General features: G+C 72.3%; 4 protein-coding genes across 11 annotated transcripts; 1 reads left to right on the top strand and 3 right to left on the bottom strand.

Annotated features, from left to right (window-relative positions):
- Positions 1-1954: 1954 nt before the first annotated feature.
- Positions 1955-7113, bottom strand: EFNA4 (ephrin A4). Of its 2 annotated transcripts, XM_074566422.1 has the most exons (6): positions 6986-7113; positions 4086-4378; positions 3294-3362; positions 3074-3133; positions 2728-2990; positions 1955-2626 (listed from the first exon to the last, which is right to left on the bottom strand). In XM_074566422.1, exons 1-5 carry the CDS (start codon positions 7096-7098, stop codon positions 2902-2904), a joined length of 624 nt encoding a protein of 207 aa, XP_074422523.1. In that variant the 5' UTR covers positions 7099-7113; the 3' UTR covers positions 1955-2626; positions 2728-2901. The 2 variants fall into 2 exon arrangements, with proteins under 2 accessions (XP_074422523.1, XP_074422522.1); XM_074566421.1 differs by lacking the exon at positions 6986-7113 and having other exon boundaries at positions 4086-5606.
- A 1122-nt stretch (positions 7114-8235) lies between these two features.
- Positions 8236-15971, bottom strand: ADAM15 (ADAM metallopeptidase domain 15). 7 transcript variants are annotated; one of them, XM_074566410.1, is made up of 25 exons: positions 15778-15971; positions 14955-15058; positions 14213-14289; positions 13766-13844; positions 13583-13659; positions 13321-13504; positions 13186-13251; positions 13032-13100; positions 12747-12916; positions 12585-12669; positions 12348-12496; positions 12090-12267; positions 11828-11920; positions 11525-11720; positions 11335-11443; positions 11095-11245; positions 10948-11025; positions 10756-10867; positions 10489-10627; positions 10032-10085; positions 9667-9772; positions 9152-9220; positions 8874-8945; positions 8588-8709; positions 8236-8394 (listed from the first exon to the last, which is right to left on the bottom strand). In XM_074566410.1, exons 1-25 carry the CDS (start codon positions 15845-15847, stop codon positions 8346-8348), a joined length of 2658 nt encoding a protein of 885 aa, XP_074422511.1. In that variant the 5' UTR covers positions 15848-15971; the 3' UTR covers positions 8236-8345. The 7 variants fall into 7 exon arrangements, with proteins under 7 accessions (XP_074422511.1, XP_074422515.1, XP_074422513.1 ...); XM_074566414.1 differs by lacking the exon at positions 8874-8945; XM_074566412.1 differs by lacking the exon at positions 9152-9220.
- A 1252-nt stretch (positions 15972-17223) lies between these two features.
- Positions 17224-21563, bottom strand: DCST1 (DC-STAMP domain containing 1). Its single transcript, XM_074566195.1, has 17 exons — positions 21547-21563; positions 21331-21476; positions 21119-21244; positions 20966-21040; positions 20737-20865; positions 20512-20651; positions 20249-20429; positions 19961-20104; positions 19262-19383; positions 19028-19185; positions 18765-18864; positions 18543-18638; positions 18335-18461; positions 18101-18217; positions 17838-17980; positions 17619-17732; positions 17224-17469 (listed from the first exon to the last, which is right to left on the bottom strand). The coding sequence occupies exons 1-17, from the start codon at positions 21561-21563 to the stop codon at positions 17224-17226; spliced, it is 2181 nt and encodes a 726-aa protein (XP_074422296.1).
- Positions 21562-25356, top strand: DCST2 (DC-STAMP domain containing 2). The gene is made up of 15 exons (XM_074566194.1): positions 21562-21865; positions 21965-22135; positions 22256-22357; positions 22462-22656; positions 22769-22834; positions 22959-23172; positions 23259-23416; positions 23508-23672; positions 23749-23916; positions 24034-24134; positions 24242-24372; positions 24521-24636; positions 24731-24824; positions 24911-25150; positions 25240-25356. Exons 1-15 carry the CDS (start codon positions 21562-21564, stop codon positions 25337-25339), a joined length of 2325 nt encoding a protein of 774 aa, XP_074422295.1. The 3' UTR covers positions 25340-25356.
- Positions 25357-26671: the final 1315 nt, after the last annotated feature.

The following is a 26671-nucleotide window of genomic DNA, read 5'->3' as shown; positions in this document are numbered from 1 at the left end:
CTCCCGGGCGGCGAGGGGTGTCGGGGTGTGCCGGGTCCCCTCTCCTGGTATGGCTGGGGGGGCAGGGGGGGCCAGGGCAGCATGGCCGGCTGGGGGACCCGGTGCCAGGACCTTCCTGACATGCTGCTGGGAGCGTCACGGGGCTGCGGGCCCCCCCGTCCCACCGGCGAGCCGGGGCACGGGGCTGGTCACGGCCACGCCGTGCCACCGCCTCACCTGCCGCCACCGCGTCTCCCATGCCGCCGGTGCAGCCCACTGCCTCTTTATTGCCCCTCTTCATCCCAGGGCTGCCTATTACCGTCTCGCCTCATTTTCTGTTCCCGGCGGTACGTTTTTTTCTTCCCAATTTCGGAGGGTTTAACGGCCGCCCGCCACGCCCGGGGCTGCTGCGTGCGTGGGGCACCCTCACCCCACGCCCTTCCCCAGTGGGACCCGGGTGTCCTGGCACCTGAGCATCCCGGCCGGTGCGGGTGGCAGTGGGGAGCTGGGGGGGGTGTGGGGTGTGCGGCTGGCATCAGGGGGGAGCCCCGAGGCAGGGAGATTGCGAGACAGAAGGGACGGGCTAATGGAGCCTATTCCTTTAATAGATTCAATTTCTGCCGCGGCTGGCTGCGGGGCGCGGAGCCATCAATTCGATTCAGGGGACGGGGAATCTGATTTGGAGCGGCCGTGCCATCAATTAGCTTTTATTGATGGCATTGCTCATTGGAAGTCGATGGGATTTGAAGCCGGCAGCAGCTCCCGCATACCAAGCATCCCCCCGCTCAAGGACAGGGCCCCGCTGCTCCAGGACCCGGCGCCCACCCCTGGGACCCCCCAGGGACCCTCAGCCTCACCTGGGAGAGCCCCGGGGCCCAGGGAGGGGAGATGGGCAGCCCCCCAGAATCCCTGCCTGGGGGTCCCGCGGGTCACCGTCACCCCTGACACCCCAAGGTGGGGCTCCCGCAGGGGACAGCCTTCCTGCATCCACGCCACGGGGATCCCGCAGGGCACAGCGGGCCCCCCCGCCCCCCGAATCCCTGCGTGGGCATCCCACAGGTCACCATGACCCCCAATATCCCTGCAGGGCGGTCCTTTGGGGGACGCCCCCCCCCAGCCAGCCTTCCCATATCGGGGGGGACCCATGGGAGACAGTTTCTCCCAGCATCCCCACATAGCGGGGAGGTCACACAGGGCACAGACCCCCTTGCACCGGGCAGATTTGGGGCACCCTTGCGAGCCCCACGGTGGGGCCTGGCCCCGCGGCGCCCCCCATGGGGACGGGGTGCCCCCGTCCATGCGAGGACGGGGTGCAGGGTGGGGGGGGGGAAGGGCAGGCAGCGGCGCAGGGGGGGAGGGGCGCGACGCGGTCGATGCTTTTGCTCAGCCTCTTGCCGAGCAGTTTCTCCGGAGAAGCCATAAAACCTGTCTGACGTGCCCAGCACCACTGCGGCGGGCGGCCGGCAACGCCTGCGCGGGGAGGGGGCTGCGGGGGCCCAGCTGCCGCCAGCCCCATGGGGAACTCGGCTCCGGCTGGGCCCCCCGAGGGGGGCAGCGGGGGGCTGCACCCATGGGGAGAGGGGGGACAGGACCCACCGGTGGCTGCGGGAGCCTTGAGCATCGCTCCCGGGGCATGGCGTTGCCGGCTCCATGCTGCGGCTGCACCGGAGCCATGACCCCAGCAGGGTCCCAGCTGTGCCAGGAGGTCGGCCCCCCCACAGCCACCTGGGTGCCCCCTTGGCGAAGGGTGACACCTCAACTGTGTCGTCCCCCCCCCAACTGACATCCCACAGCCCCCCACTTTGGGGTACACCCTAATGAGGGGACAGACAGACGGACGGACAGAGGACCGTCACCCCGCTGGCAAACCAAGCCCAGCCAAGGGCAGCGAGTGGGGCCAGCGCGCCCGGCCGGGGGCTCCAGGTGAGCAACCCCCCCCCCGCCAAGCCCCAGCACCCCTCGTCCCTGTCCCTTCCCAGGCGCCGGCAGCCGCCTCTGGGTCCCGCTGCCAGGCGCTAATTGCAGGCAGCTCATCTGTAATTAAAGCTCTCCCTGTGACATGAGTTGACGTCTCAATATCAAATCACTGCAATTAAACCCCCCCCCCGGCCGGAAAGGTGGCGGCCAGAGGCGCGGGCACCCCCGGGGAGCAGCCCCCCACGGCCCGTGCCCCAGCGTCCCCGGGGGGACGGGGACCGCGGGCAGGTGGGCACGGGCAGGAGGGGACCGCGGGCAGCGCAAGGCCAGGGCTGGGGGGGGTCAGGGGGGCCACAGAGCCCGAGGGCGATCTTGCAAACACTGTATTGCTCGGCTCAGTCACTACCAGGGGTTAAAACCAAACCGTAGGGGCTGGTCAGGCAGGAGGAGGAGGAGGAGGAGGAGGAGGAGGAGGAGGGCGTCTTCCCAGAAGACAGATCGGTGTGTCCTCGCTGGAGGACAAGGCAGCAGAGGGGCCTCCATCCGGCGCCCGCTCCAGGGCCTGGAGGGGTCCCCGGCATCCCCCGGGGCGGGGAGGGGGTCCATGGGGGAAGGCACGAGACGAGGCGACGGCCCTGGGGCAGAGCAGGGTCCGGCCGAGCCGTGGGGAGCCCAACGCCGGGGCAGGGGGGGGGCCGGTGTGCGGCGATGCCAGCGGGAATCCAGGTCCCTGGGAGGGAGGGAGAGAGCGCGGTCGGGGGATGCTGCGGCACGGCGAAGGGCGAGGGCACCCCCCCCCCCCCCCCGGCAGCCCACCCGCACCCCACTCACCTTCCAGCCCGGAGCTCCTGGCCCCGGCTCGGTTCTGTGGGGTGTCCGGCGGGTGAGTCGTGGCCCGGGGCTGCCCCACAGGCTCGGTGGGGTGGGGATGACGGCGGAGGAGAAGTCTGGAGGCGGGCGGTGGGGCAGAGGAGCCCGTCTCCCCGCCATGGGCAGTGCCGGGGGTCAGATCCGGAGCAGGGCGAGGAGCGGGAGCGCCAGGCATGGGGCACAGGGCTGCAGCGGGGCCGCGACGCCCCGGGCGGGCACTGCGTCTGCCAGGGCAGGAGCAGAGTAAGGGCGAGCCCATCCCCGGCCCCCCGCCACCCCTCCGGCCCCCCACCCGCCCCATACTCACCCTCCGGCCCCCCGCGCCCACGGGGCTGCGAATTGGGAACCTCCGTCACCGGTTCCGGCGCTGAAACAAACCCCGACGGTGTCAGTGACCGGCTCCCCTGGGACACACCGTGTCCGCCCCCCCGAGGCCCCAGTGGGGGCCAGGCTGCCCCAGAGACAGGGGAGGGGGAGCCCCAGATTTTTGGGGTGCAGTCACCCCCCCCTCCCCCGGCCGGACTCACTGGTGTTTCTGCAGCAGACGGAGACCCGCAGCTTCAGGCAGCGCCCGGCGCTCTCGGGGCTGGGGACGGCTGGGCAGAGGGGACACATCAGCGGGTCCCCCCCCCTCGGCACGACCCCCCCCCCCCACCCAGCCTGGGACGGGACCCCCCCGACGGCCGGGGCCGGGCCAGAGCCGGGCCTGGGGCGCCCCCTGGCGGCGGGCGGCGGGACCGGCACCCTCCCGCGCCCCAACCCGGGGGCATCCAGACCCGCCCCAGGCACCCCGACCCTCCCCCGTGTGCTCCGACCCACGTTGCACCCATAGCTCTAGGTGCAGCTGGACCCCCCCCCCCATGCACCCCAACCCCGGTCGCACCCCAACTCCCCGAGGGCACCCAGACCCCCCCCCAGTTTGTCCCACCCTCGGCAGCACCCAGAGTCGCGGTGCAGCCGGACCCTCCCCGACCGCCCCTCCCCCAGTTACGTCCAAATCCTCGGTGCACCCCGACCACCTCATGCACCCCAATCCCTCTTGCATCCAGATCCAGATCCCCGGGTGCAGACAGACCCCCCCCCCCCCACCCCATCAACCCCCACCCCAGTTCCACCCAGACCCCCACCCCCGTTCGCCTCTACCTCATCTGCATGCAGTGCAGCCGGCCCCTCCCCGACGACCCCGCACGGTCCCATCCAGACCCTCAGCGCGCCCCGACCCTCTCACGCGTCCCCAGCCTGGTTCCACCCAGACCCCTGGGCGCAGCCGGACCCCGGTGGGACCCCAGCCCGGCTGCACCCACCCCCCGGTGACTCACAGATGTAGTAGTAGGTCTCCCCCGGCTGGAACTCGAAGCCGAGCGAAAAGGGGGTAAAACGCTGGATCTTTTCGGAGAAGCGGACGGGCCCGAAGGGCGCCTGGGGCCGGTTGCACTCCCAGCGCTTGAAGGCGCCGGGGGTCTCGTAGCAGCCGCGGTAGCCCTCCCAGTCCACCATGAAGAGCGTGAAGGTCTCTGCCCGGCCGGCGGGCACGGCCCCCTCGTAGTGCGGGCAGTAGATGTCCAGGTAGTCATTGATGGCCACCTGGATGGTGTAGTCGTCCCGCAGGAACCTGCCGGGCAGGGCGAGCCGGGGAGCGGGCGCTGGGGGGGGGTCCTCTTGTCCCCAGGAGGGGCGCCCCCGCCGCCCCCCGCCCCAGCAGAGCAGGTGGCCAGGCTTTGGCCGAAACAGGTCCTGGGCACACGGCCGCTGCACACAACCAAGCATCAGCTCGGATTAGCCGCGGGCCACTGGAACTGAATGGGCTCGGCCGTTGCGGCCGGGGGGAGCCCAGCCACGCCGGCCGGGGCACAAAGCCCCCCGCCCCAGGCACCCGCCTCACCGCCCCCGGCACTGATCAGTACCGACGCCTCGGCTGCCCCACGCGATGCCCCCTGCGCCGGGACGGTGCTTGCACCCGGGCGGGGGGCACAGGGGGGTGCCCAGCCCGGGCAGGCCGGCACCGGCACCGCTGCTGGGACGGCGTGAGCTCACGGCTGTGCAAACGCCAGGCCGGGGTGGAGCAGGCGCGCACACACGTGCACACACATGTGCACGCACACACACACACACACACACACACGTGTGCGCACACGCTGGGTCCTGCCCGCCCGGGACAGGTGACGGCGCAGGAGCCCCTCTCCCCATTCCCGGGGCGGCACCCTCCGCCCTGCGCCCGCGTCTCCCGGCCGGTCGGATCCTGCCGCGGCCCCGGCATGCACCAGGGCCCCGGCCTCGCCGGCAGTGCCACGGCAGGGATGGGGCTGCCCAGCTGCCGGCGGGTTGGGAGGGTCGCCCCGGGGGGGGGGGCTGGCGAGGAGCCCCCAGCTGGCTCCAGCCACCCCGGTGTGGGCACAGCCGGGGTTTACACCAGGCGCAGGGTCCCGGCAGAGGCTGGTGCGTTAATCACCGGGCCGGCAGCGCTGCGGTGACGGGCAGGCTCGGGCCCCAGCCGCCCCCCCCCAGGCCAGGGGCTCTTCGAGGCCAGGAGCGGGCGCGGGCTCCGCGCTGACTCAGAGCACCCGCCGGGCGACGCTGGCCGGGACGAGCCCGGGCACGGCCGAGGGCTGCCGGGGGCCGGGGCCCTGCCCTGACCCTGTGGAGGGGCACATGGACCCCCCCGTTCCCGGAGCACCCACGGGTGATGGGTTCCCACGTCTCGCATCCGCAGGTGCCCGCTCATGGCGGGGGACAAGGCGGCATCAGTGCCCCCAGCCCTGCCCGGCGTGTGCCCGCCTGCCCCAGCCCAGTTTCGTGGGCCGAGAGCACGAGACCCCCGTAGGGGAGGCAGCCCCCAGGCCTGGCACGGCACCCCGACCCTGTCCCCCCCCGCTCCCCCAGGCCCCCAGCAGCCCCAAGCTGGGAAATGCCTAAAATGGAGGAAGCCGGGAGGATGGATGGGGCCAGCCCCGGCCCACCCACGATGGCAGAGCCTGCGGGCGGCCCCCCTGGCCGTGCCCAGCCGCCCCCACCAGCGGGGACATCCTCCATGTGGACCTGCAGCCCTGGCAGTGCTGTCCGCCGGCTTGATGCCACCTGGGGTGACCCCAGGCTCGGTGCCCACTGGCCACCAGCGCCCCAGGCTGCCCACCAGCCCCATGCCCAGCCAGTGTGCCTGCGCTCGGTGCCACCTGAGGATGCCCAAAGCTCCCGGTGACACCAGGGGTGCCCAGGCTCCGTGCAAGCTGGTACCACTGGGGGCTTGGCACCACCGGGGCTGCCCACCGGCTCGGTACCCCCCGGGGCTCAGTGTCCCCTGGGGACACTCACCGGCTCGCTACCACCTGGGGCTCAGTGCCACCAGGGATGCCCGGTGGCTCGGTACTGCCCGCGGCTCAGCACCGTTGGGGGTACTCAATGGCTCGGTAACACCCAGGGGTGCCCGGTACCACCGGGAATTCCTCACCGGCTCGGTAAGGCCCAGGGGTGCCCAGTGGCTCGGTAACACGCAGGACTCGGTACCACCGGGAGTTCCTCACCGACTCGGTAACGCCCAGGGCTCGGTACCACCGGGAGGTAGTTGCCAGCTCAGTACTACCCATGGCCCAGTAACACCGGGAGTTTCTCACCAGCTTGGTACCGCCTGAGGGTGCCCGGTGGCTTGGGCACACCCGTGGCTCGGTACCACCGGGAGTTCCTCGCCTGCTCGGTACCACCGGTAGGTGCTCACCGGCTTGGTAACACCCAGGGCTCGGTACCACCGCAGGGTGCCCAGTGGCTCGGTACCACCGGGGCCACGCACCATCCCGGTATCACCTGGGGGCGCACGGTGGAGCGGGGCTGCCCGGGGGCTCGGTACCACCGGAAGGTACTCACTGGCTTGGTCACACCCGGGGCTCGGTACCACCGGGAATTCCTCACCGGCTCGGTACCGCTGGGGGGTGCCCGGTGTCTCGGTAACACCGGGAGTTCCTCACCGGTCCGGTAACACCCGGGGCTCGGAAACACGGCGAGTTCCTCCCCATCTCGGTACCACCTGGGGGTGCCCGGTAACACCCGGGGCTCGGTACCACCGGGGCTACTCACCATCTCGGTAGCATCGGGGCTGCCCGGTGGCTCGGCGCCCGCCCGCCCCGCCCCTCCCGGGACCCGCCGCCCGCCGCCCCGACCCTCCCGGCGGCGCGGGCGCGGGGCTCGGCGGGGCCCGGGGCGCACAAAGGCGGGGGGGCGGCGGCGCTACCTGGGGTTGCTGCCGTTCCAGTGGACGCCGTGGCGGAGGCCGCGCACCGGCGGCGGCGGCGGCCAGAGCAGCGACGCCCAGAGCAGGAGCCCGAGCAGCGGCGCGGGGCGCATGGCTCCGCCGGCGGCGGCGGGGGGCGGCGGGGCCGGGCCGGGCCGGGGCGGGGGCCGGCGGCGGCGGCGGGGGCGGCCCGGCACGGCGGGGCTCGGCACGGCACGGCCCCCGCCCCGACAACTTCGGGCCAATCCGCGCCGCGCCGCCGCCCGGCAACTTCCCCGAGTGCCATTAACCCTTGGGGGGCGGCACCGGCGGCATCCCCGGGACCCAGCCGGCACCCACCAGCACGGGGACCGGCGCCGAGACCCACCCGGCACCGGCACCGACCCATCGACACGGGGACCGGCACCGGGACCCACCCGGCACCGACACATCGACACGGGGACCGGCACAGGGACCCACCATCACCGGGATCGTCGGCCCCGCACCGATGCGGCACCGGGACCGGCACCTACCCGACCCCTTCGCACCGGGACCGGCGCCACCCCGGTCCCTCGGGCGTCCACCGGGACCGGCACGGGGATCGGCACCTCCGATATCCGTCGGCACCTGAACCGGCACCTACCCGCTCCCCTCGCACCGGGACCGGCACCGCACCGGTCCCTCGGGCATCGACCGGGACCGACCCGGCACTCACCGGCACCGGGACCGGCACCTCCGCACGGAGACCGGCACCGGCATCTACCCGCCCCCCTCGCACCGGGACTGGCACCGCCCCGCTCCCTTGGGCATCGACCGGGACCGGCACTGCCCAGCACGGCCCGGGCACCCGGGACCGGCAGCACCGGCTGCTCCCCGCGACCATCCCCCCTCCCCGGGCCGGGCATGGACACCTCGGCACCCACCGCACGCCGGTACCGGCCCGGCGGGACCCGGGGGGGGTGTGTGTGTGTTGAGGGGGGGGGGGGGGCTCCGTGCCCACGGGGCGCGCGCACACGTGCCCGCGCGCGCAGGCGGGTGGCCCCTGCACGTGCCCACGTGGCTCCGAGGGAGACCCCCGCCCCTCTCCCCCGCGGCGGCTGCGCGCTCAGTCCCCGCCAGGGGGCGCTGCCGCCAGAGACCCACTTCCTGCGCGGGAGGCGGTGCTTCCGGCCGGCGCCGCGGGGGCTGCCGGGAGTTGTAGTTCCGCGGGGATCAGCACGACCAGTCCCTCTCCCCTTTCCCGGTCCCCGGTGGGGCGGAGGCAGCACGGAGACAGCTCACAGCCCCTTTATTGGCGTCGTCAGGGGGACAAGAGGGCGGCGAGGCCCCGGGGCGAGGCCTCCCCCGCGGCTCCAGCGCTGCGGCGCTCCCGGCCCGCGGCTCAGGCCTCCCGCTGGGCACCGGCGGGCGGCGGCGGCGGCGGGGCCGGCCTGGGAGGGGGGAGAGAGGTGGGTGGTGACGGGGACCCAGCGAGGCCCCCAGGGCCCCCCCTGCTCTGGCTCCCCATAGCCCATGCCCCCTCCCCCTGCTCTGGCCCTTCACACCCCCCCCCCGGCACTGTGCAGCCCCCCCATTCTGCACCCCAGCTCAGCCCCCCCCAACCCCTCGCAGCCCCCCCCTCACCTGGAGGGTATCACCGTGACGTAGGGGTGACCGGGGGGGGTCTCGCTGTGGGGGAGCGAAGGCCCCGGGGGGTCCAATGGCAGCGGCCGCTGTGGTGGGGGGGGCTTGGCTGGAGCTGGGGGCTGCGGGGGAACGGGGGCGTCAAAGCTCTGGCCCAGGCCAACCCCCCGCCATGGGCTTGGGGGGGGGGCACAAATCACCTCCCCTGCCCTGGCGGGGGGGGACAGGGGGAGCCCGGCCCAGGCACAGGCCGTCCTGCCCCACACGCTGGTGCCGCTGCCGTTACCTGCGTGCCGGGCACCACGGGGTCTGCGGGCAGCGGGCGTGTGGGGGGGGGCGGCCTGTCCGAGGGGGGGGCCTGGGCAGAGAGAGCAGGAGGCTGTTTGGGGGTAGGGGCAGAGCTCTCCCAGAGGGGGGTGCCGGCTCTGCCGGGGCGGTGGGCACCGGGAGCCGTGCCACGGAGGGGCCGCAGGTCGTCGAGAGCGGGTGCGCAGCCAGGCATGCAGGGGTGGCCGGTGGCCAGGGGGGTGCTGCCCGGGCCCCCTACCCCGGCCCGGGCGTTACCTTGGGCGGAGGGTCCGGCGGGAGAGGCCGGGAGGGTGGATCGGGCCGGGCCGAGCCGAGGGCAGCCGGCTGCGGAGAGAGGGAGAGGGGGGCAGGCGCGCCATGCAGCCCCGCAGCCGGGCAAGCCGTGCAGCATGCGGAGACCCCCCTCCCACCGCCAAGCTGAGACCCCCCCCCGCCCCTACAATGGGTGGCTCCAGGGCTCAGCCCCGGCTTGGATGGCCACCAACGGCCCCTGGCCAGGCACTGATCCTGAGTGTGGCACAGGCCGCCGGAGCGGCGCCGTCCGGGGCCGTGCCAGGCTGCTCCTGTCCCGGGGTGTCACGGAGCCGAGGCACGCGGCCCCGGCAGGGAGGGATGCTCAGAGCTGGTACCCAGGGATGCCTCCTCGGCAACAACCAGACTGAAACCCGGTACCCACGGCAACCGCAGCCTGTTACCACGGTGACAGCATCCCCCTCACCAGCGTCCCCCCTCCATCCCCATTTCCCACCCCCCCCAACCCCAGCTCTCACCTTGCTGCTGTGCATGACCTGCAGCTCCGTGGCCTGTCGCCACTGTGGGGGCCGGGGGCGCTCAGGGGGGCCCTGGCTGCCCAACCGGGGCTCTGGCTGCGAGATCCTGCAGGGGAGAGGCAGGATCAGGCCCCACTCACTCCGGGCGGTAAGGGGGGGGATCCCACACAGCAACTGAGCGACACCGACACCAGCAGAAGCCCAAGAGAAACGAACCCCTCGGCACCGGAAGATGCGACACCCTGCACCCCGGGGCTGCCCCACACCCCCCGGGCACTGCCAGGGGAAGATCGCAGCACCGGAGGCCTTGCGAAGCAGGATGGCTCAGGGACAGCCCCACGCCCAGGCGCCGGCAGTGACGTTACCCGCTCCAGCCGTCTGGGGCTTCTGGACCCAGGAATCGGACCCGGGTCTCAGCGCTGTGGGGAGAAGAGTGGGGGGGCTCAGCCCTGGGCTCGGGGCTGGGGGTGGGGGGAAAGTGGGGAAAGGAACCGCGGTGACGTGGGGCGAGGAACCGCGGTGACGCGGGGCGACGATGCACGACAGGATCTGCTACCTGCACGGGGGGAACGGGGGATGCAGACAGGCACACGCACACACACACGGGCTGTCGCCTGCCTGGGGACACACACGCATGCACACCGCTGGGTCAGCCGCCACGGGACACACGCGTGCATGCAAACACGCATGCACGTGCCCCGCGTACCCCCCACGCGCGTGTGCGTGCCCCCATGCAGGCAGGCAGCACCGGTGCCTGCCGCGGCACGCGCATGCGCCCACAGAGGCGGCGAGTGCCACCTGCGTGCCACCCGTCCCGGTTACCTGTACTGGCAGGAGGTCCCTTTGCCGAGCTGGCAGAGGCGCTTGTGCAGTCCGGCGCGGCGGGCGCAGCAGAGCCCCAGGGCCAGGGCCAGCCCCAGCAGCGCGCTCAGCAGCAGGGCGGTGGGCAGGGCGCTCCCCCCTGCGGAGAGTGGCACGTCAGCCCCCCCCCCGCCGCCACAACGTGTTGTAACCCACGCCAGCTCCGGCCACACAAAGCCCCATTCTCCGTGCCCGCGGCGGTGGCGGCCGCCTGCTTCTGGGGCTCACCTCGCTCCAGGCCGGCGGGACCGCTGTCCTGGCTGCCCCCCACCCCGGGGCTCTCGCAGGTCGGGGGGGCCCAGCCCCGCTCGCAGTGGCAGTGCCCATGGTTGTTGCACACCTGGGGTGGGGGACACCGAGCCTCAGCCCCACTGGCAGGTCCCCACCTCCAGCACCCACCCCCCCTGGCCCTGCACTCACCCCGTGCCCGTGGCACTTGCTCCGGCACTGCTGGTCACCCAGCGCCGAGACGTTCTGGCACCGGTGCTGGAGGCACACCTGCCGGGGGACGCAGCGTCAGCACCCGGTGAGCCCCCCCGGTCCCTTTCCCACCACCCTGGCACTCACCTTCCCGGGCCCACAGGCGGTGCCGGGCAGCACCATGGCCGCATCGCTCACATCCTCGTCCCCGGGCAGGAGGGTCCCCTGGCAGGACCCTTCTGGTCTGTCCCCCCGGGTGCTGCTGCGCTGGCACTGCAGCATCCCGCAGCCGGCGTCCCTGCAGAGACAGAGGGGTCAGGGGTGGTGGTGGGGGACGACAGTGGTGGTGGTTGGTGGGGGGGACAGCAAAGGGGGGGTGGCACTCACCGCTGGGCACAGGCAACGTAGGAGCCATTGGGGAAGTGCCCGCAGTGCCCGCGTTCATCCCCTCTTGCGTTCAGGGAGGCCATGCAGGAGCTGGAGACGGGGCCGGCGCCTGCAGCGGGGCGGGGGGGGAGGAGAAGCGAGCCTCAGCACCCCCACCCTGCCCCCAGCCCCCGGCCCGGCCCCGCCGTACCTGCCCCCAGCAGCTGCTGGCACTGTCCCTCGTAGGTGGCACAGGCGCCGCCGAAGCAGAGCGCCCGCCCGCCGGCGCAGGGCTGCCCGTCCTGCAGGAAGGTGTCGGGCGGGCAGCGCGGCGAGACCCCGTCGCAGAACTCGGGCAGGTCACACTCGCCCAGGGGCTCCCGGCACGGGTGTCCAGCGCGGCGCAGCTGTGTGTGTGTGTGGGGGGCACAGTCAGACGAGCGGGTGTCCCCAGGAAACCCACCCCGGGGAGGGGCTGCAGTGCCAGCGCCGCCGGCCGCCCACCCCCGCGCACCTGGCAGTCCTGGCAGCAGGCGTCCCCCGAGGCGCACTCAGCCCCGGGCATCAGCTGGCAGCTGCTGCTGTTGCAGCAGGGATCGGTGCACTCCTGCCGGCAGAGGGGCTGCGGTAAGCGGGTGGCACCGGCACCCCCCGCCAGCCCGCCGGCAGGGCCGGGACACGGCACCCCCGGGCAGAGTCATGGCACAGGCAGCCCCAGGCTCAGGAGAAGGGGGGTGGCCGCAGGGGGGACCCCAGCCCGGCCGGAGCCCCCGTACCACGCTGAGGCCGCAGTCGCAGCCCTCGTCCGGCTCCACGAAGCCATTCCCACAGCTGGGGCTGCCGGCCAGGCGCCGGGGCTCGGGGACGTTGGAGAGGCACCAGCCCCGTCCCTGACGCAGGCTGCGCTCCAGGTCCTGCCGGCTGCAGTTGCTGAAGCTCAAGCCCGGCGTCAGCCTGCAGAGCCAGAGAGGGGCCGGTCAGGTGGGGAGGGGGCTCGGCCCCGTCCCCCCCAGGGCCCTGCCTGCTGCCCTCACCCCGTGGGCGACGCCATGATGCAGCCGCGGTCCTGCCGGAGGTCGCTACAGTCGCAGAAGCGCCCGGCGCTGTCGTGGCGCATGCCCAGGTTGTGCCCCAGCTGATGGGCCACGGTGGAGGCGACGACGAGGACGCTGATGGAGTGGTCCTGCAGGAGACGTGGCGGGGGGGGGGGGGGGGGGGTGTCAGGGCAGGCAGGTGGCAGCAGGATGGAGGGGGGGACAGGGGGTACTGACCATGCTGACCCCGCCGGAGCGCGTGGGGGAACACATGGAGGCTTGAGCCGACATCCCCACCGAGACGTCGTCAAAGCGAGCACCCCTGGGGAGAGAGCGTGGGGGTCGGGGAGGGCTGCCCGCGCACCCCGTGCCCCGTCCCCATCCCGTCCCCCCACTCACGTGAGGAGCTGAGCGTTGTCGTGGGGCAGCCGGGGCAGCAGCTCCTCCCGGCGCCAGCGCAGGAACCGCTCCAGTGCAGCCCGGGCGCTGCCGCCCACCGCAAACCTGTCGCCCTCGCTCCAGACCTCCACCGCCACCAAGGCCACCCGCACTCCCAGCGGCTGGAAGAACTGGGGCGGGGGGGGACGGACAGCACAGGGTGGGTCAGAGACCCCTGGCCCCACGGCAGCGGCACAGCTGAGCCGAGCGCCAAACGGTGCCCGGCAGGTCACAGCGGCGACTCACCGTGTCCACCTGGTTGGCGATTTCCAGGGTCCGGATGCGGACACGTTGCAGGTCGCGGTAATTCTGGAACTGGGGGGACAAGGGAGGGGTTGTCGGGGGGGCGGCGGGGAGAACAGGGCAGCCTCTGCGCCGGGGGCGTCTGCCCAGCACTCACCGCAGCGTGGTCCACCACCATCACCAGCTCCACGAACCGCTGCTGCTCCACCGCCGCCCGCTTGCCCTGGGGAGGAGACGGGGGGTCAGGACGAGGGGACCCTCTCTGGCGGGGCAGGACCCACGGGTGACCTACCCTCTGCAGCCAGGGGGGCTCCGTCTCCTCTGTCTCCTCCTGGGGGGGGTCCAGGGGGCCCTGCCCGCAGGCCCGCGGTGCCAGCCGGACCTCCCGTGACCGGTACGCAATGTGCCGCCCCGGGGGGCCGCCAGCGTCCGGCTCCAGCCCGTAGCTCCTGGTCTCCGACAGCCGGAGGTGGCCGCTGGGGATGGGAAGAGGAGGCATCAGTGGCGTGCTGGGACCCGGTCTTGGGGACCACCGGGGCTTGGGGGGGACTCACCTGAGTCCATCGCATGCACAGAGGCTGGCCCAGGAGCCGGGGAAGCCCCGCACCGTCCCCTGGTAGCAGCAGTGCTCCTGCAGCAGAGAGGGGGACTCAAGAGCCAGCCCCACACTGGAGTCCCCCCGGGGCACGGGGACCCCTCAGGGACACCGCTGGGGACATGGTGCGCCCGGGCCCTACCTGCTCGCTGGCCTCCTGCGCCACCCGCGTGCCGTTGGGCAGGTAGTAGAGCAGCGCCCCGGCGCCCAGCACCAGCTCCCTGCCAGAGACACGTGTCACCCCCGCCGCTGGGACCCCCCAGCTCACCCCACTCTGAGCAGAGCCGTGATGGAAGTGGGGACCCTGGTACCTCCCACCCTGCTGCGGGTGCGCCCCGCATGGAGACAGGGTCCCTGGGACCCCCACCGCATGCGTGCTATGGATGGACAAGGGGAACAAAGGACCCCCACTCCATGGGGCACCACGGACGGAGAGAGGGTGCCCCCGACCCCCACCCTATGCGCACCACCGATGGAGACAAAGCCCATGGGCCCCCCACCCTGCATGCACCATTCACGGGCACAGGACCCCCCGGGACCCCCCCACCAACTCCCAGCCCTGCTCTGCCCCAGCCAGCCGCCGACTCACCAGTTTTGCTCCAGCTCCAACATCAGCCGCGTCCCCTCCAGCTCCAGCAGGACCCGCAGCCGGGCGGGGAACCCCCCCTGCCGCCACAGGCAGAGGTTACAGGACGACCCCCTGCCCCAGGGGACCCGATCCTGCGCCTGCCAAGGGGCCCCTCCCGTCCCCACCGCCCTCCGAAACACCGTGACCCCCAGCGGGGTGTTGGTGGGGGGCCGGGGGACCCGCCTGGCCCTGGCGCGTGCCCGGAGGGAGGGGGCGGAAGGGATCCCCTGCCCGCCCCGGCCCCCACCCTCACGCCCCGCAGGAAGCGTCCCTCCCTCCCAGGCTCATTGTGCTGGGGAATGGGGGGGGTCGAACAAAGCCGGGCCCCCCCCTCCCCGCTGCCCCCCGCGCTTCCTGCCCGGTGCAGCGCGGCGGAAACGCTGGAGAGACTCCCAACGGCCGCGGGGTGGGCTGGGCCCTTCCGCCCCGGCCGGGAGGGGTGTCGGGCGCAGGGTGGGTGCCCCGACACGGCAAGGTCCCTCCCAGCATCGGGAGAGGAGGGGAAGGGGGATTTGCTGGGGGACCCCTCCCCACAGCCCCTGGGGGGCTCAGAATGCTCGGACCCCCAGGGACTTGGGGCCAGGGGACATGGATGCTGGGTTTCCCGCGCTGGGAAGGGGGCAGAGGGAGGTGGCGGGGTGCAGGCAGCCCCTACCCCACCGCCACAAGCGTTGTCACCCCGAGGACGCGGGCGGGGGCTCACCTGGGTGGCCTCTGCCAGGCTGAGTGTCCGGTCGTCCCTCAGGACCCGCGGGGTCACGCGCCAGAAGTGTCCCAGTTCTGCACGGCGCCGCCGCCAGCTGTCACCTGCACGGGGCCCAGAGCCGCTCTGTCACAGCTTCGTCACCCATCGCACCTTCGTCCCCGGTCGCAGCCCGGTCCCCGCCGTCTCCCGTCACAGGGCAGCCCCCCCCCCCAGGGCCAGGGCAGGGGTTCGGGTTGGGGGGGCAGGAAGGGGGACTCCCATGCTCACCCCAGCGGCTCCCGCGGTGCCCCCGGGCATCCCCCGGCCGTAGCACCAGGGCGCCGGCTCCCAGCGGAGCCCGGGGGTCGCCTGGAGGTGACCCCGCGGTGGCGCGGGGGGGACCGGGAGCGCTCGCCCCCGCCCGGGGCTGGGCCGCCCGGTGTCTCCGGCCAGGCCTTGCGTCAGCCCCGGCCCGGCCGCCCAGTACAACCAGCCCGGGGACCGGGGCAGGGCTGGGAGGCCCGGCCCGGCTGACTCAGTGTCCCTCACACCCCCCCCCGCAGCCCCCGCTTCCTCCCGGCTCTCCGGGGGACCCCCGCCCGCCGGCAGCCCCGAGGATGCTGGAGCGGCGGGGGTCCCCCGCAGCCCCCGCTCCCCACGGCCCCGCCAGCCCGCGGGACACCGAGCATCCCGCGGGGCTGCGACCCCCGCTCCCGACGCCCCCGCACGGTTTCCCGGTCCCCGAGCGTCCCCGCACGATGTCCCACCACGGACCGAGGAGGGACCCCCGTGGGCTGGGGGCCACGGACCGGCGACCCCCTCCGTCCCCGTCCCCGCTCACCTGCGCCGCTCCCGTTGGCCCCGGTGGCGAGGAGCGGCCCCGCGGCGAGGAGGAAGAGGAGCAGCCCCATCGCCCTCCCGCAGCCCGAGCGGGGCTCGGCGGCCCCGGGCCGGCAGCTCCCGAGCTGACCCGCCGCGGCCGCCCCCGCCGCGCATGGCACCGCCACCGCCGCCGCCACCGGGACCGGCCCGGCCCGGGAGGAGGAACTTCCTCTGCCCGGCCCCCCCCGGCCCCGCCCGCCGCTCCGCCGGCGACGCCCAGCCCGGCCCGGGGCGGGGGGGGGACACCCGGGCGGCCGCGCCGTGGAGGCGACTCCGGGGCTCCGCGCAGCGGCGGCTCCGTGTGAGCCGGGAGGCGGCGACACTGCCCGGGGCGTTGCGACGGGGACCCCCGTCACTGCTGCTGCGGAGCGGGACCCCTGCCCTCGCCATCCCGTGCTCCGGAGACCCCCCGCCTTCGTCCCCCCACACAGCAGAGACCCCCGCCTTCTCCACCCTGTACACCAGAGAACCCCATCTTCCTCACCCCACACAGCAGAGACCCCCGCCTTCTCCACCTTGTGCTCCAGAGACCCCCATCTTCCTCACCCCACACAGCAGAGACCCCCGCCTTCTCCACCCTGCACACCAGAGACCCCCACCTTCATCACCCCACACAGCAGAGACCCCCGCCTTCTCCACCCTGTACACCAGAGACCCCCACCTTCATCACCCCACACAGCAGAGACCCCCGCCTTCTCTACCTTGTGCTCCAGAGACCCCCATCTTCCTCACCCCACACAGCAGAGACCCCCGCCTTCTCCACCTTGTGCTCCAGAGACCCCCATCTTCCTCACCCCACACCGCAGAGACCCCCGCCTTCTCTACCTTGTGCTCCAGAGACCCCCATCTGCATCACCCCGTACAGTGGAGACCCCCACCTTCACTGTCCCGTGCTTCGGAGACCCCCGCCTTCATTATCTCGTACAGTGGAGACCCCCACCCTCATTACCCCATGCTCTGGAGACCCCCGCCCTCACTGCCCCATAGAATGGAGACCCCCATCTTCATTGGCCTGTACACCAGAGGCCCCCGCCTTCGCCATCCCGTGCACTGGAGACCCCCATCTTCATCGCCCCATGCACTGGAGACCCCCTCCTCCTCCATTCAGTGCATTGGAGACCCCCATCTTCATTGCCCCATGCACTTGGGACCCCCGCCTTCTCCATCCCGTGTGCTGGAGACCCCCATCTTCGTCGCCGCATACACTCAGGACCCCCGCCTCCCCTACCCGTACATCAGACACCCCCGCGTTCCCCATCCCACACACAGAAGAGTCCCCCACCTTCATCACCCCCTTTCCCCGCTCCGTACCCCGGAGCCCCCCGCCCCTGCGGACGCGCCCCACAGACCACACTCCACGCTGTGCCGGGGGCGGGGGGGTCGCAGCCTGTATTGCGGGGCGCCCTCAGGCCGCGTACCCGCTGTCCTCGTCACTGCTCTCCTGGGAGAGGCCGACATCCCCGGGGGTGCAGGCGAGGCACACGCCGCCCGCCTCCCTCCAGCAGGGCCGGCAGTACGGGGCGCCACAGGCGGGCGCGGGGCAGACGCGGTCCTGGGGGGTGCCGGGGGTCCCGCACACCGTGCAGCTCCGGCGCATCCAGCGGCGCAGTTGCGGCCAGCGCTGGCAGCACCACTCCCGCAGCGACGGCCCCTGCGGCGGCGACGGGGACGTGTGGGGCTGAGCGGCCGCCCCATGGAGGGAACGGACCTGGGATGGGGGGGACAGCAAAGTCCCCCCCCGCCCCGCCTCGCCCCGGCGACCCGGTGCGGTCCCAGCCCCACGTCGCCGTCCCCACTCACCAGCCCTGGGTGCTGCCGTGCCCGCCGGGCGACGAGCTTCCGCTGCCGCTGGACGAAGATCTGCCGCTGCCGCAGCAGCTTGTTGTAGAAGTAGAGCACGCGGCTCTTCTCCCGCTGCGCCGGCGGAGACCATGAAGGGTGGCCAGGGCCAACCGGCTCACCCCAAAAGCGTGCCAAGGCTGCGCCGGGCCCTCGGCCGGTGCCGGGGCTGCCGCTCACCTTGGGGAAGTAGAAGGCGGCGATGGCGCGGCGCAGGCGGTGGGTGTAGACCTGGGCCAGGCAGAGCAGCACCAGCAGGGCCAGGGGCAGGCAGCTGCCCACGTACTGCTGCCGCCCCATGCTGCGGGGCCGCGGCAGGCAGGCTGGGGACAAAGTGGCACCGCTCAGCCCCCTCTCCGAGGCAGGGAGGGGTGGCCAGGCCATGGAGCCGGGGAAGGGGTGGTGTGGGGGGAGTTGTCCCGTCCCCTGCTGGGGGGGCTCACCAAAGTTGGACGTCTCCAGCCGGGAGTGGGAGGAGGTGTTGAGGGCCCCGACGGTGCTGCGCAGGAGCCGAGCCATCAGGGACGTCCCCGTCACATGCACGGCCAAGCGGTGGCTGCCTGCGGGAGGGGAGGACGCGGGGGGGCTTGCGGGGCTGGGGACACGGGTGGAGGTTGCGGAGGCGGGGCGGGGGGGGGGAGACACACACGACCCTTGCCGTGGGGCTGGGGGCTCACTGTGGAAGGAGTACTGCACGAAGGAGTGCTGCCGGATGACGCTCAGCATGGCGACGAGCGCGTGGTCCAGGCCGCAGGCGAGGAGGAGGAGGAGCAGGGGCGGGATGCACTCCAGCAGCTCCAGCACCTGCGGGGAGCGGGGTCCGCCACAGCCTGTCCCCCACCAGCCCTGGCGCCCCTCCGCCACCCCCCCCCCCCAGCCCCTCACCATGTTCTTCATCTCGAGCCGCTGCATGGCCAGGCGGCACGGGAAGACGACGGTGGAGACCTCTGCCCGCCGCAGGGGCAGCAGCGTCCGCTTGTGCTGGGGAAGGGGGAGCAAGGGCGGCTCAGCGCGGCCCCCACACACCCCAGGACCACCAGACGGGGGTGAGGGCCCCCCCCACCCTGCTGCCGCCGCCCCTTCTCCCCCCCCACCCCCGATCCTCACCTGCTTTCTGCGTCGGGCATCGATTTGGCGGAAGTAGGTGGTGATGTAGAGGTTGTCAAAGGAGATGTCCTGGCAGTACTGCTTGGTGTAGGAGAAAGCCCTGGCAAAAAGGAAGGGTTTGGGGGGGGGACACGACAAAGGAGTGCCTACAGCCCCGCAGGATCCCCCCCCGTCTTTGTGACCCCCAAGCCTGCTGCCAAAGGAGGCCCCTACCCCTCCATGCCCTGCGGCTGGCACCCCCCGCCCCCCATCCCGGGCCTCACGAGATGAAGACGAGGAGGAAGGTGAAGGAGAGCAGCAGGCGGAAGAAGGAGATGGCCCGGCCCAGGTGGGTGCCGTGCTGCTGCAGGTGCGAGTTCACCTCCTCCATCAGCTGCGCCGCCGAAATGTTGGCATCCAGCAGCATCTCGCGGTGATGCTCCTGCGGCCAAGGGACCGTGGGGCCGGGCGGGATGCAGCCCCCACCCCGGCCCCGGGCGGAGGGGACGGGCCCCCACCTGGTAGACGACGCTGGCAGTGAATTCCTGACTGAGGTTGCCGATGGAGTCGTTCACCAGGTCGTACATCTGCCCGAAGTTGCCATCCACGGGGATCCTGTTTTGGCACCAGCTGTCCATGACTGCAGGGATGGAGTGGGGATGGAGCAGGGATGGAGAAGGGATGGAGCGGGGATGGAGCAGGGATGGAGCAAGGATGGAGCAGGGGTGGAGCAGGGATGGAGCAGGGATGGAGTGGGGATGAAGAAGGGATGGAGCGGGGATGGAGAAGGGATGGAGCAGGGATGAAGAAGGGATGGAGCAGGGATGGAGAAGGGATGGAGCGGGGATGGAGTGGGGATGAAGAAGCGATGGAGTGGGGATGGAGCGGGGGTGGAGTGGGGATGGAGCAGGGATGGAGCAGGGATGGAGCGAGGATGGAGCAGGGATGGAGCAGGGATGGAGTGGGGATGGAGCGAGGATGGAGCAGAGGTGGAGCGGGGATGGAGCGGGGATGGAGTGGGGATGGAGCGAGGATGGAGCAGAGGTGGAGAAGGGATGGAGCGGGGATGGAGCGGGGATGGTGCTGGCAGAGCTGGGACCCCGGGTATCACGCCGGCACAGGCTGCGGCTGCCATCCCGGGGGGCTGCAGGGGGGCAGAGCTGGAGCTGCTCCACCGAGGGAGGACAGGGTCGGGGGGGCCGCACACGTTCCCCCACCCCTGACAATCCGGCAGATGATCTTGAGCTTCATGGGCAGGCAGACGAGGTGGTTGACGATGGGCACGAACACTTTCTCCATGCACTTGTCGTGCATGGAGTCGAACCATTCCCGGCAGCGCCGCATGCCCTGGTCGATCACATCTGGGGGGCAGGAGCGCTCAGACCCCCCGGCTCAGCACCCCCCCGGGGCACCATCCAGGGTGCTCTGCGACACGGTGCGGGGGGCTGCGGCAGCCCCTCTCCCCCGACCAGCAGCACCGCCGGCCTCCCGCCCGCCCCGCTCACGGGTACAGCGCATCCTCGTCTTCTTCTCGAAGAGCTCCTGGGTGCGTTGGCCCGGCCGGGGGCCCGGGTGGCGGCGCTGCCGCCGCAGGTCGTAGCCCGCCTCGCTGGCCACCTCCTCGTTGAGCTCCACGAAGGCGCGCGAGACGTTCTGCATCTCGGCGTTCAGCCTCCTTCCGCCCCGCTGCCGGACACGCACGCTGACCGACAGGCTCGGCCCCGCTGCCCCACGGCTCCCCGCCGCCCACCCCCCCCCCCAGCCTCACCGCCATGTTCTCCATCAGGTCGTGCAGGGGGGCCGTGGACGCCCGCCAGAGGTGGCGGCTGTGGTTGACCTGCAGCTCGGCCACGCAGCCCAGCGAGCGCGTCACCTCCTCCAGGTTGTGCCAGATGTTGGCCACAGGGCCTGCCACCGGCGGGGCTGGCTCAGACCCCGCCAGCCCCCAGGACCCTGCCGGGAGGGGGGGGACAAGGACACGGGGAGACCCTACCGTTGTAGATGGCGGCGAGGACGAAGGAGAGGACGTAGACCCGACCTTCCTTGCCCAGGAATTTGGGAGCCACGAGCAGGGTGGCGCAACGGAAGTGGGGGGACGTGGCCCAGCCCAAGGCAGTCACCCCTGCGGGGAGCGCAGAGATGTCCCCACGGTCCCGCAGAGAACCCCCCCGGGGCTCCTGACGGCCCCCGTCACCCCAGTCCCCTCCCAGCCCCGTCCTCACCCGCCAGCCCGTAGGAAACCTGCGCCTTGCGCGTCTCCGTGAAGTTCATGGGGACGATGAGGAGCTGGCAGAGCCCTGCAACAACCCACAAATCTGCCCTGAGCCCCCGGTGCCACCGGCCCCCTGCCGTGACTGGCGCCGGGACACACTCACCAAGACCCAGGAGGGTCCCGACGCCGGCTCCCAGGAAGAACTTGCCGCTGCGGTACTGGTCCGGCCGGCTCCAGAGGAACCGGCTGCACGGGGCGGGCAGCAGCGAGACCACCACTCGCTTCAGGGCTGGGTGGGGAGGGCGGCGTCAGCCCTGCCCCGTCCCACTGCCCACGGGCAGCGCCGGCCGGCAGCAGGGTGGGACGGGATCTCACTCGTGTTGGGTGGTTTCTGCCTCCTGCGCCGCTCCGTCCCGGCCGAGCGCACTCGCCCAGGGGCTGCCACCGGCTCCATGGCTCCGTGCCTCGTCCCGGCGACAGTGGGATGCTCCCCGGGCAACCGGCAACGACGGAACGCTCCCCTGCAACCAGCACGCTGCGAGCTGCCCGTTCCCCCTGCCGTATCCCTGCACCCGGAGCCCGAGAGAGCACCAGGAGAAACCCAGCATGGGCTCCCGGCTGGGCAGACCCCCGAGGGGCCGGGGGGAGAGCCCGACTGGGGGCAAGCGGTCCCGGAAAAAGCCGGAGGAGGCAAGCGAAGCGCGGGAATTGGCCCACAGCGTCGGCGGCTTCGTGCTGGGCGTGTTGCTGGCCAGCCTGTACGGGGCTGTGGTGCTGCTGGCGCAGGGCCGCGACATCTGGTACTGCCTGGTCACCACCAGCAGCCTGGGGGCCGCGCTGGGGCTGGGCATGGCCTTCTCCGCCAAGGTGCGGGTCACCGTGCTGCTCTCGCTGCCCCACATCTTCACCAGTACGTAGCCGTGGGTCCCACCGCCAGGAGCCGGGGCGGGGGTAGGGGGGAGGGTGCTGGGTCCCGGTTGAGCCCCAGGACCCCCCCCTGTCCCTGCAGGGGAGGGGAAGGTGCTGCTGCTGCTGCTGGCGCTGGGCATGGCGGTGCAGGGTCCCTGCGCCAACATCCTGCAGAACTTCTCCCGGGCCGCCGAGTCGCTGTCGTGCGGGGCCGAGCTGGCCCTCAACCAGACGGCCGAGCGGCTGCAGCGCGCCCAGGAGCCGCTGCTGGGTGAGCCCGGGGATGCGGTGGGACGGGAGGGTCCCTTCCCGGGGGAGCCCCGGCAGCGCTGGCCGGCCCCGGGCTGCCCTCGCCCTTTGGGGTACGGTCAGAGGTCCCCCTTCTCCACAGACATGCTGGCTAAAATCAAGGAGATCTCCCAGAAAGCCAAGGTGGTGGGCGACCATGCCCGCAGGGTCTTCCGCTCCCTCATGGACTCCGTCAGCTACGTCGGTGAGCCCCTTGTCCCCAAGGGTCTCCCCGGCTCCCTCCTGCTTTCGCTCTGTCCCTGTCCCCACCACCGCCGCCCGTCCCCGACGGCCGCTCCCTGCCCGCAGCTCAGGCCCTGCGCAACGTCTGGCGGTGGCTGATGAAGGTGGGCGAGGTGTGCAACCGGGAGCTGGGCTCCCCCTACGCCCGCTGCCTGCGCCTCTTCCACGAGGCCAAGGACAAGTGCGAGCGCACCATCCCCTTCCTCTCCTTCCTCTGCTACATCGTCGTCATCTTCAGGCCCCTCTGCGGTTTGGCCAAGGGTGTGGGTCCCTGCCCCTCTGTGGCGGCGGGGGGGTGGGTGGGGGGGTGGCGGGGTGGACCCCTGCCCGTCGCGGGGGTGCCCGCCCTGGCAGAGATTCCCTCTCTCCGCAGTTGCCCTCCTCTTCTGCGTCATCCCCAGCTACATCCAGTCCTTCCTCAGGAGGAAAATTTCAGATCGTGAGTATCTCGGTGCCGCGCCGGGCCGGGGGTGGGGGGAGTGGGGGTCGGGGCTCCCTCTCTGCCCCCCTCCAGGCTCTCACCCCGACCCCCAGCCCCACGCAGCCCCTTGTCACCCCCGCAGCCCTCAAGGACGCTCTGGAGCGCGTCCGCCGGGAGTTTGAGTTCAACATCTCGGCCACGCACCACTTCAACATCAGCCTGGGCGCCAGCAAGAGCCTGGGGGAGGTGGCCACGGACATCATGGAGGGCGTGCGCCTGCGCCTGGAGCCCACCCGCCGCGTCCTGGGGCTCTTCCTCCACTTCTCCTTCTGCGCCATCCTCTACCTCTACCTCCAGTGAGTGGGCTGGGGTCCTGCTCCGCTCCCCCGGGGGGCACGGCGACCCGGTGTGCGGGTGCCCGGCATCCCCCCCGTGTCCCCAGGGCGGTGCGGTACCGTCACCGGTACCTGCGGGACGACACCTTTGACAACGTGTACATCACGCGGCGCTTCGTGGAGCTGGACCTGCGGCGGGCAGAGCAGGGCAGAGCCACCGTCCTGCCCCTGACGGCCAGGGAGTGCACCCGCTACGTCTCCCCAGGTCAGCCCTGCGCCGGGGGTCACCCCCCAGGCCAGCCCCACGGCGGGGTCCCGGCGCGGCACAAGCTCACGGTTTTCCCGTGCCCGCCCAGCCGGGATATGGCTGTCGCACAAGGAGTGCCGCCGGTACGGGCTGCAGCTGGTGGCCGTCCTGCGCCACGTGCTGCTGGGGGCCAGCATCATCCTGGCCGACTACAGCCTTTTCTGGCTGCTCGACCTGATCCGGCACCTGATGCAGGGGGAGATCGTCGCCCGGGGTGAGCAGCACCCTTGGGTGGGGGTTTCGGGGCAGTGGGTGCCTCGTCCCCCCGGGCTGAGCCGCTCGCCCCGCAGCGCCGGTGGTGTTGGGCATCAGCGTCAACGGGTCGGGCTACACCAGCGAGATCTTCAGGGACGTGGTCTCTGCCTTCGACGTGCTGCAGCGGGGCAACGTCTCGGTGCTCTCCCAGCGCTGCGTCGTCCACCCCGTGGAGCCCGACTACGGCACCTACGTCGCCATGGGTGACTGGGGGTGCTGCCCCCTCAGCGTGCAAGCTGGGGGGGTGGGTTGCAAGGGGGGTGTGTGTGTGTGTTCCGGGGGGGGTTGCCCCTTGGCGTGACTCGTCCTCTTCCCACCAGGACTCCTTTATGGCGTCTGCTTCTTCACCACCGTCTTCGGCAGCTACGTGGCACGCCTGCGCCGGCTGGTGTGTGCCACCTACTACCCGTCCCGCGAGCAGGTAGAACCCCCCCCCGCCACCACCACCACCACCACCACCACCTCCATCGCACCCACCTGTCCTCACCCCGTCTGCGTCGTGTCCCCCCGCCGCCCCCGCCACGCCAGGAGCGCACCGCCTTCCTCCACAGCACCATCCTGGCACGCCGGGCAGGGTTGGCACGTGCCCTGTACCAGGCCACCAAGCGAGGCGCGGTCGACGCCGGGCAAGGCAACCTGCTCCTCTTCCTCTCCTCCACGTAAGGAGGATGAATCCACGGGGCTGGAGCCAGCCTGACCCCCACGAGCGCTTCGCTGGGCATTGCAAAGGGGCAACGCCATCCCCCCGGGGGTCCGCGGCACCCCCGGGGGGATGGCGTTGCCCCCCACGGAACATCTTGCCCGCAGGGTGCCTGGCTTTGCCCGGCTGGCTCGCCTCCTGGGCATCCAGCAGAAACGCTGCCTGGCCTGCGAGATGCCGGAGCAGCCGGATTTCATCAAGTGTATGACGCCCAAATGCAAAGGTAGGAGCCCCGCCGCCCCCCGCCATCCCCCCCCCCGCCAAAAAAAAAAAAAAAAAAAGAAATAATCTCCCACCCCTCTCTCCGTTTTCCCCAGGGTTGTACTGCAGCGAGTGCCACGAAACGCTGCAAAACGTCTGCTCCGTCTGCACGGGTCCCCTGAGCTGCTGGGACGCGGGGGACGAGGAGATGTGAGCGGCATCGGGGTGGGGGGGACACCCACCGGACCCCCCCGGGTGGGGGGCTGGAAGCCACCCCTCCCTCCCCATCCCCGCAGGGACTCCAGCGACGAGGAGACGGTGGGGCTGTGGGTCGGTGCCGCGCGGGCGCTGCGGGGACAGGAGGGAGGACGGCTGTTGCGGCAACGCGTCCGGGAGGTGGCGGCGGGAAGGGGGGGCGGCAGGAGGTTGCCCCCCGAATTGGCAGCCCGGCTGCGGGCCCAGCTGAAGGAGTTGGCAAGCGGGGAGAGCGACGGGGCCAGCAGCGGGGTGGACGGCGAGGACAGCTCGCTTTCCAGGTGAGGGCTGGCCATGTCCCTGGCACCCTCCTGGCACTGGGGGTACCGGTCCCCAACACTGCTGTGTCCCCCCCCCACACCCCCAGCAGCCTGGACTTTGGCTACCAGGAGCAGCCCGACAGCAGCGGGAGCGAGCTGGAGGAGGTGGTGGCCCTGCGGCCGCCCAGCAGCGAGGGCAGGGCCCGGTGACGACGGCAGGACGGTGCCACGCGGCGGCGAGGACACGGGGCCAGGCTCGGAGGACGTGGCTGGAGCCCCGGCAGCGCGGGGGAGGCCGGGAGCTGCCGGGGCGGGTGGGGAGGGACTGGGCAATAAAGCACCCGCTGCCTCGGGCGCCGGCGTCCTGGTGGCCTGAGCTGGGGACCGGCACCCCGGGGTGGTCCCCAACTCACGGTGGCCCCAGTCCCACGCTGCCCCCAACCCTGTGGTGCCCCCATCTCCGGCCCCATGGTGTCCCCAGCCCCTCGATATCCCCAGCCCCACCGTGCCCCCACCTCCACGGTACCCCAGCCACCCCCAGTGCCCCCGTCCCCACAGTGGCACCAACACCATGGTGGCCCCGTCTCCAGCCCCACGGTGACCCCAGCCCCTCAATATCCCCGGCCCCACGGTGCTCCCAGCCCTGTCCCCACCGTGCCCCCACCTCCACGGTACCCCAGCCCCCCAGTGCCCCTGTCCCCGTCCCCACACTGCCCCCAGCCCTGCAGCACCCCCAGCCCCCTGGCGCCCCCACCTCCCACCTCATGGTGCCCCCAGCACCTCGATGTCCCCATCCCCACAGTGCCCCCAGCCCTGTCCCATGGTGCCCCCACCTCCACGGTGCCCCCAGCCCCTCAGTGCCCCTCTCCCCATCCCCACAGTCCCCCCAACACCATGGTGGCCCCATCTCCAGCCCCACGGTGCCCCCAGCCCCTCGATATCCCCAGCCCCATGGTGCTCCCAGCCCTGTCCCCATGGTGTCCCCAGCTCCTTTGTGCCCAGAGATCCCCAGCACCCCCATCCCTGTCCCCACAGTGCCCCCAGCCCTGTCTCTGTCCCCATGGTGCCCCCAATCTCATAGTGCCCCCAGATCCTCAGTCCCCCCCCAACCCCACAGATGCCCCCATCTCCAGCCCCACGGTGTCCCCAGCCCCTCAGTGCCCTGTCCCCGTCCCCACAGTGCCCCCAACGCCATGGTGGCCCCATCTCAAGCCCCACGGTGCCCCCAGCCCCTCAACATCCCCAGCCCCACAGTGCCCCCAGCCCTGTCCCTGTCCCCGCGGTGCCCCCAGATCCTCAGTCCCCCCCCCAACCCCACGGATGCCCCCATCTCCAGCCCCACGGTGCCCCCACCTCCACGGTGCCCCCAGCCCCTCAGTGCCCCTCTCCCCATCCCCGCAGTCCCCCCAACGCCATGGTGGCCCCATCTCAAGCCCCACGGTGCCCCCAGCCCCTCGATATCCCCAGCCCCACGGTGCTCCCAGCCCTGTCCCCGTGGCGCCCCCCACCTCCACGGTGCCCCCAGCCCCTCAGTGTCCCCGT

The sequence above is a fragment of the Larus michahellis genome, chromosome 24 (genome assembly GCF_964199755.1).
Source record: "Larus michahellis chromosome 24, bLarMic1.1, whole genome shotgun sequence".
In the NCBI taxonomy this organism is placed as follows: Eukaryota; Metazoa; Chordata; class Aves; order Charadriiformes; family Laridae; genus Larus; species Larus michahellis.
Note: the sequence above shows the minus strand (reverse complement) of the source record. Positions and strands in the feature narration are given on the sequence as shown.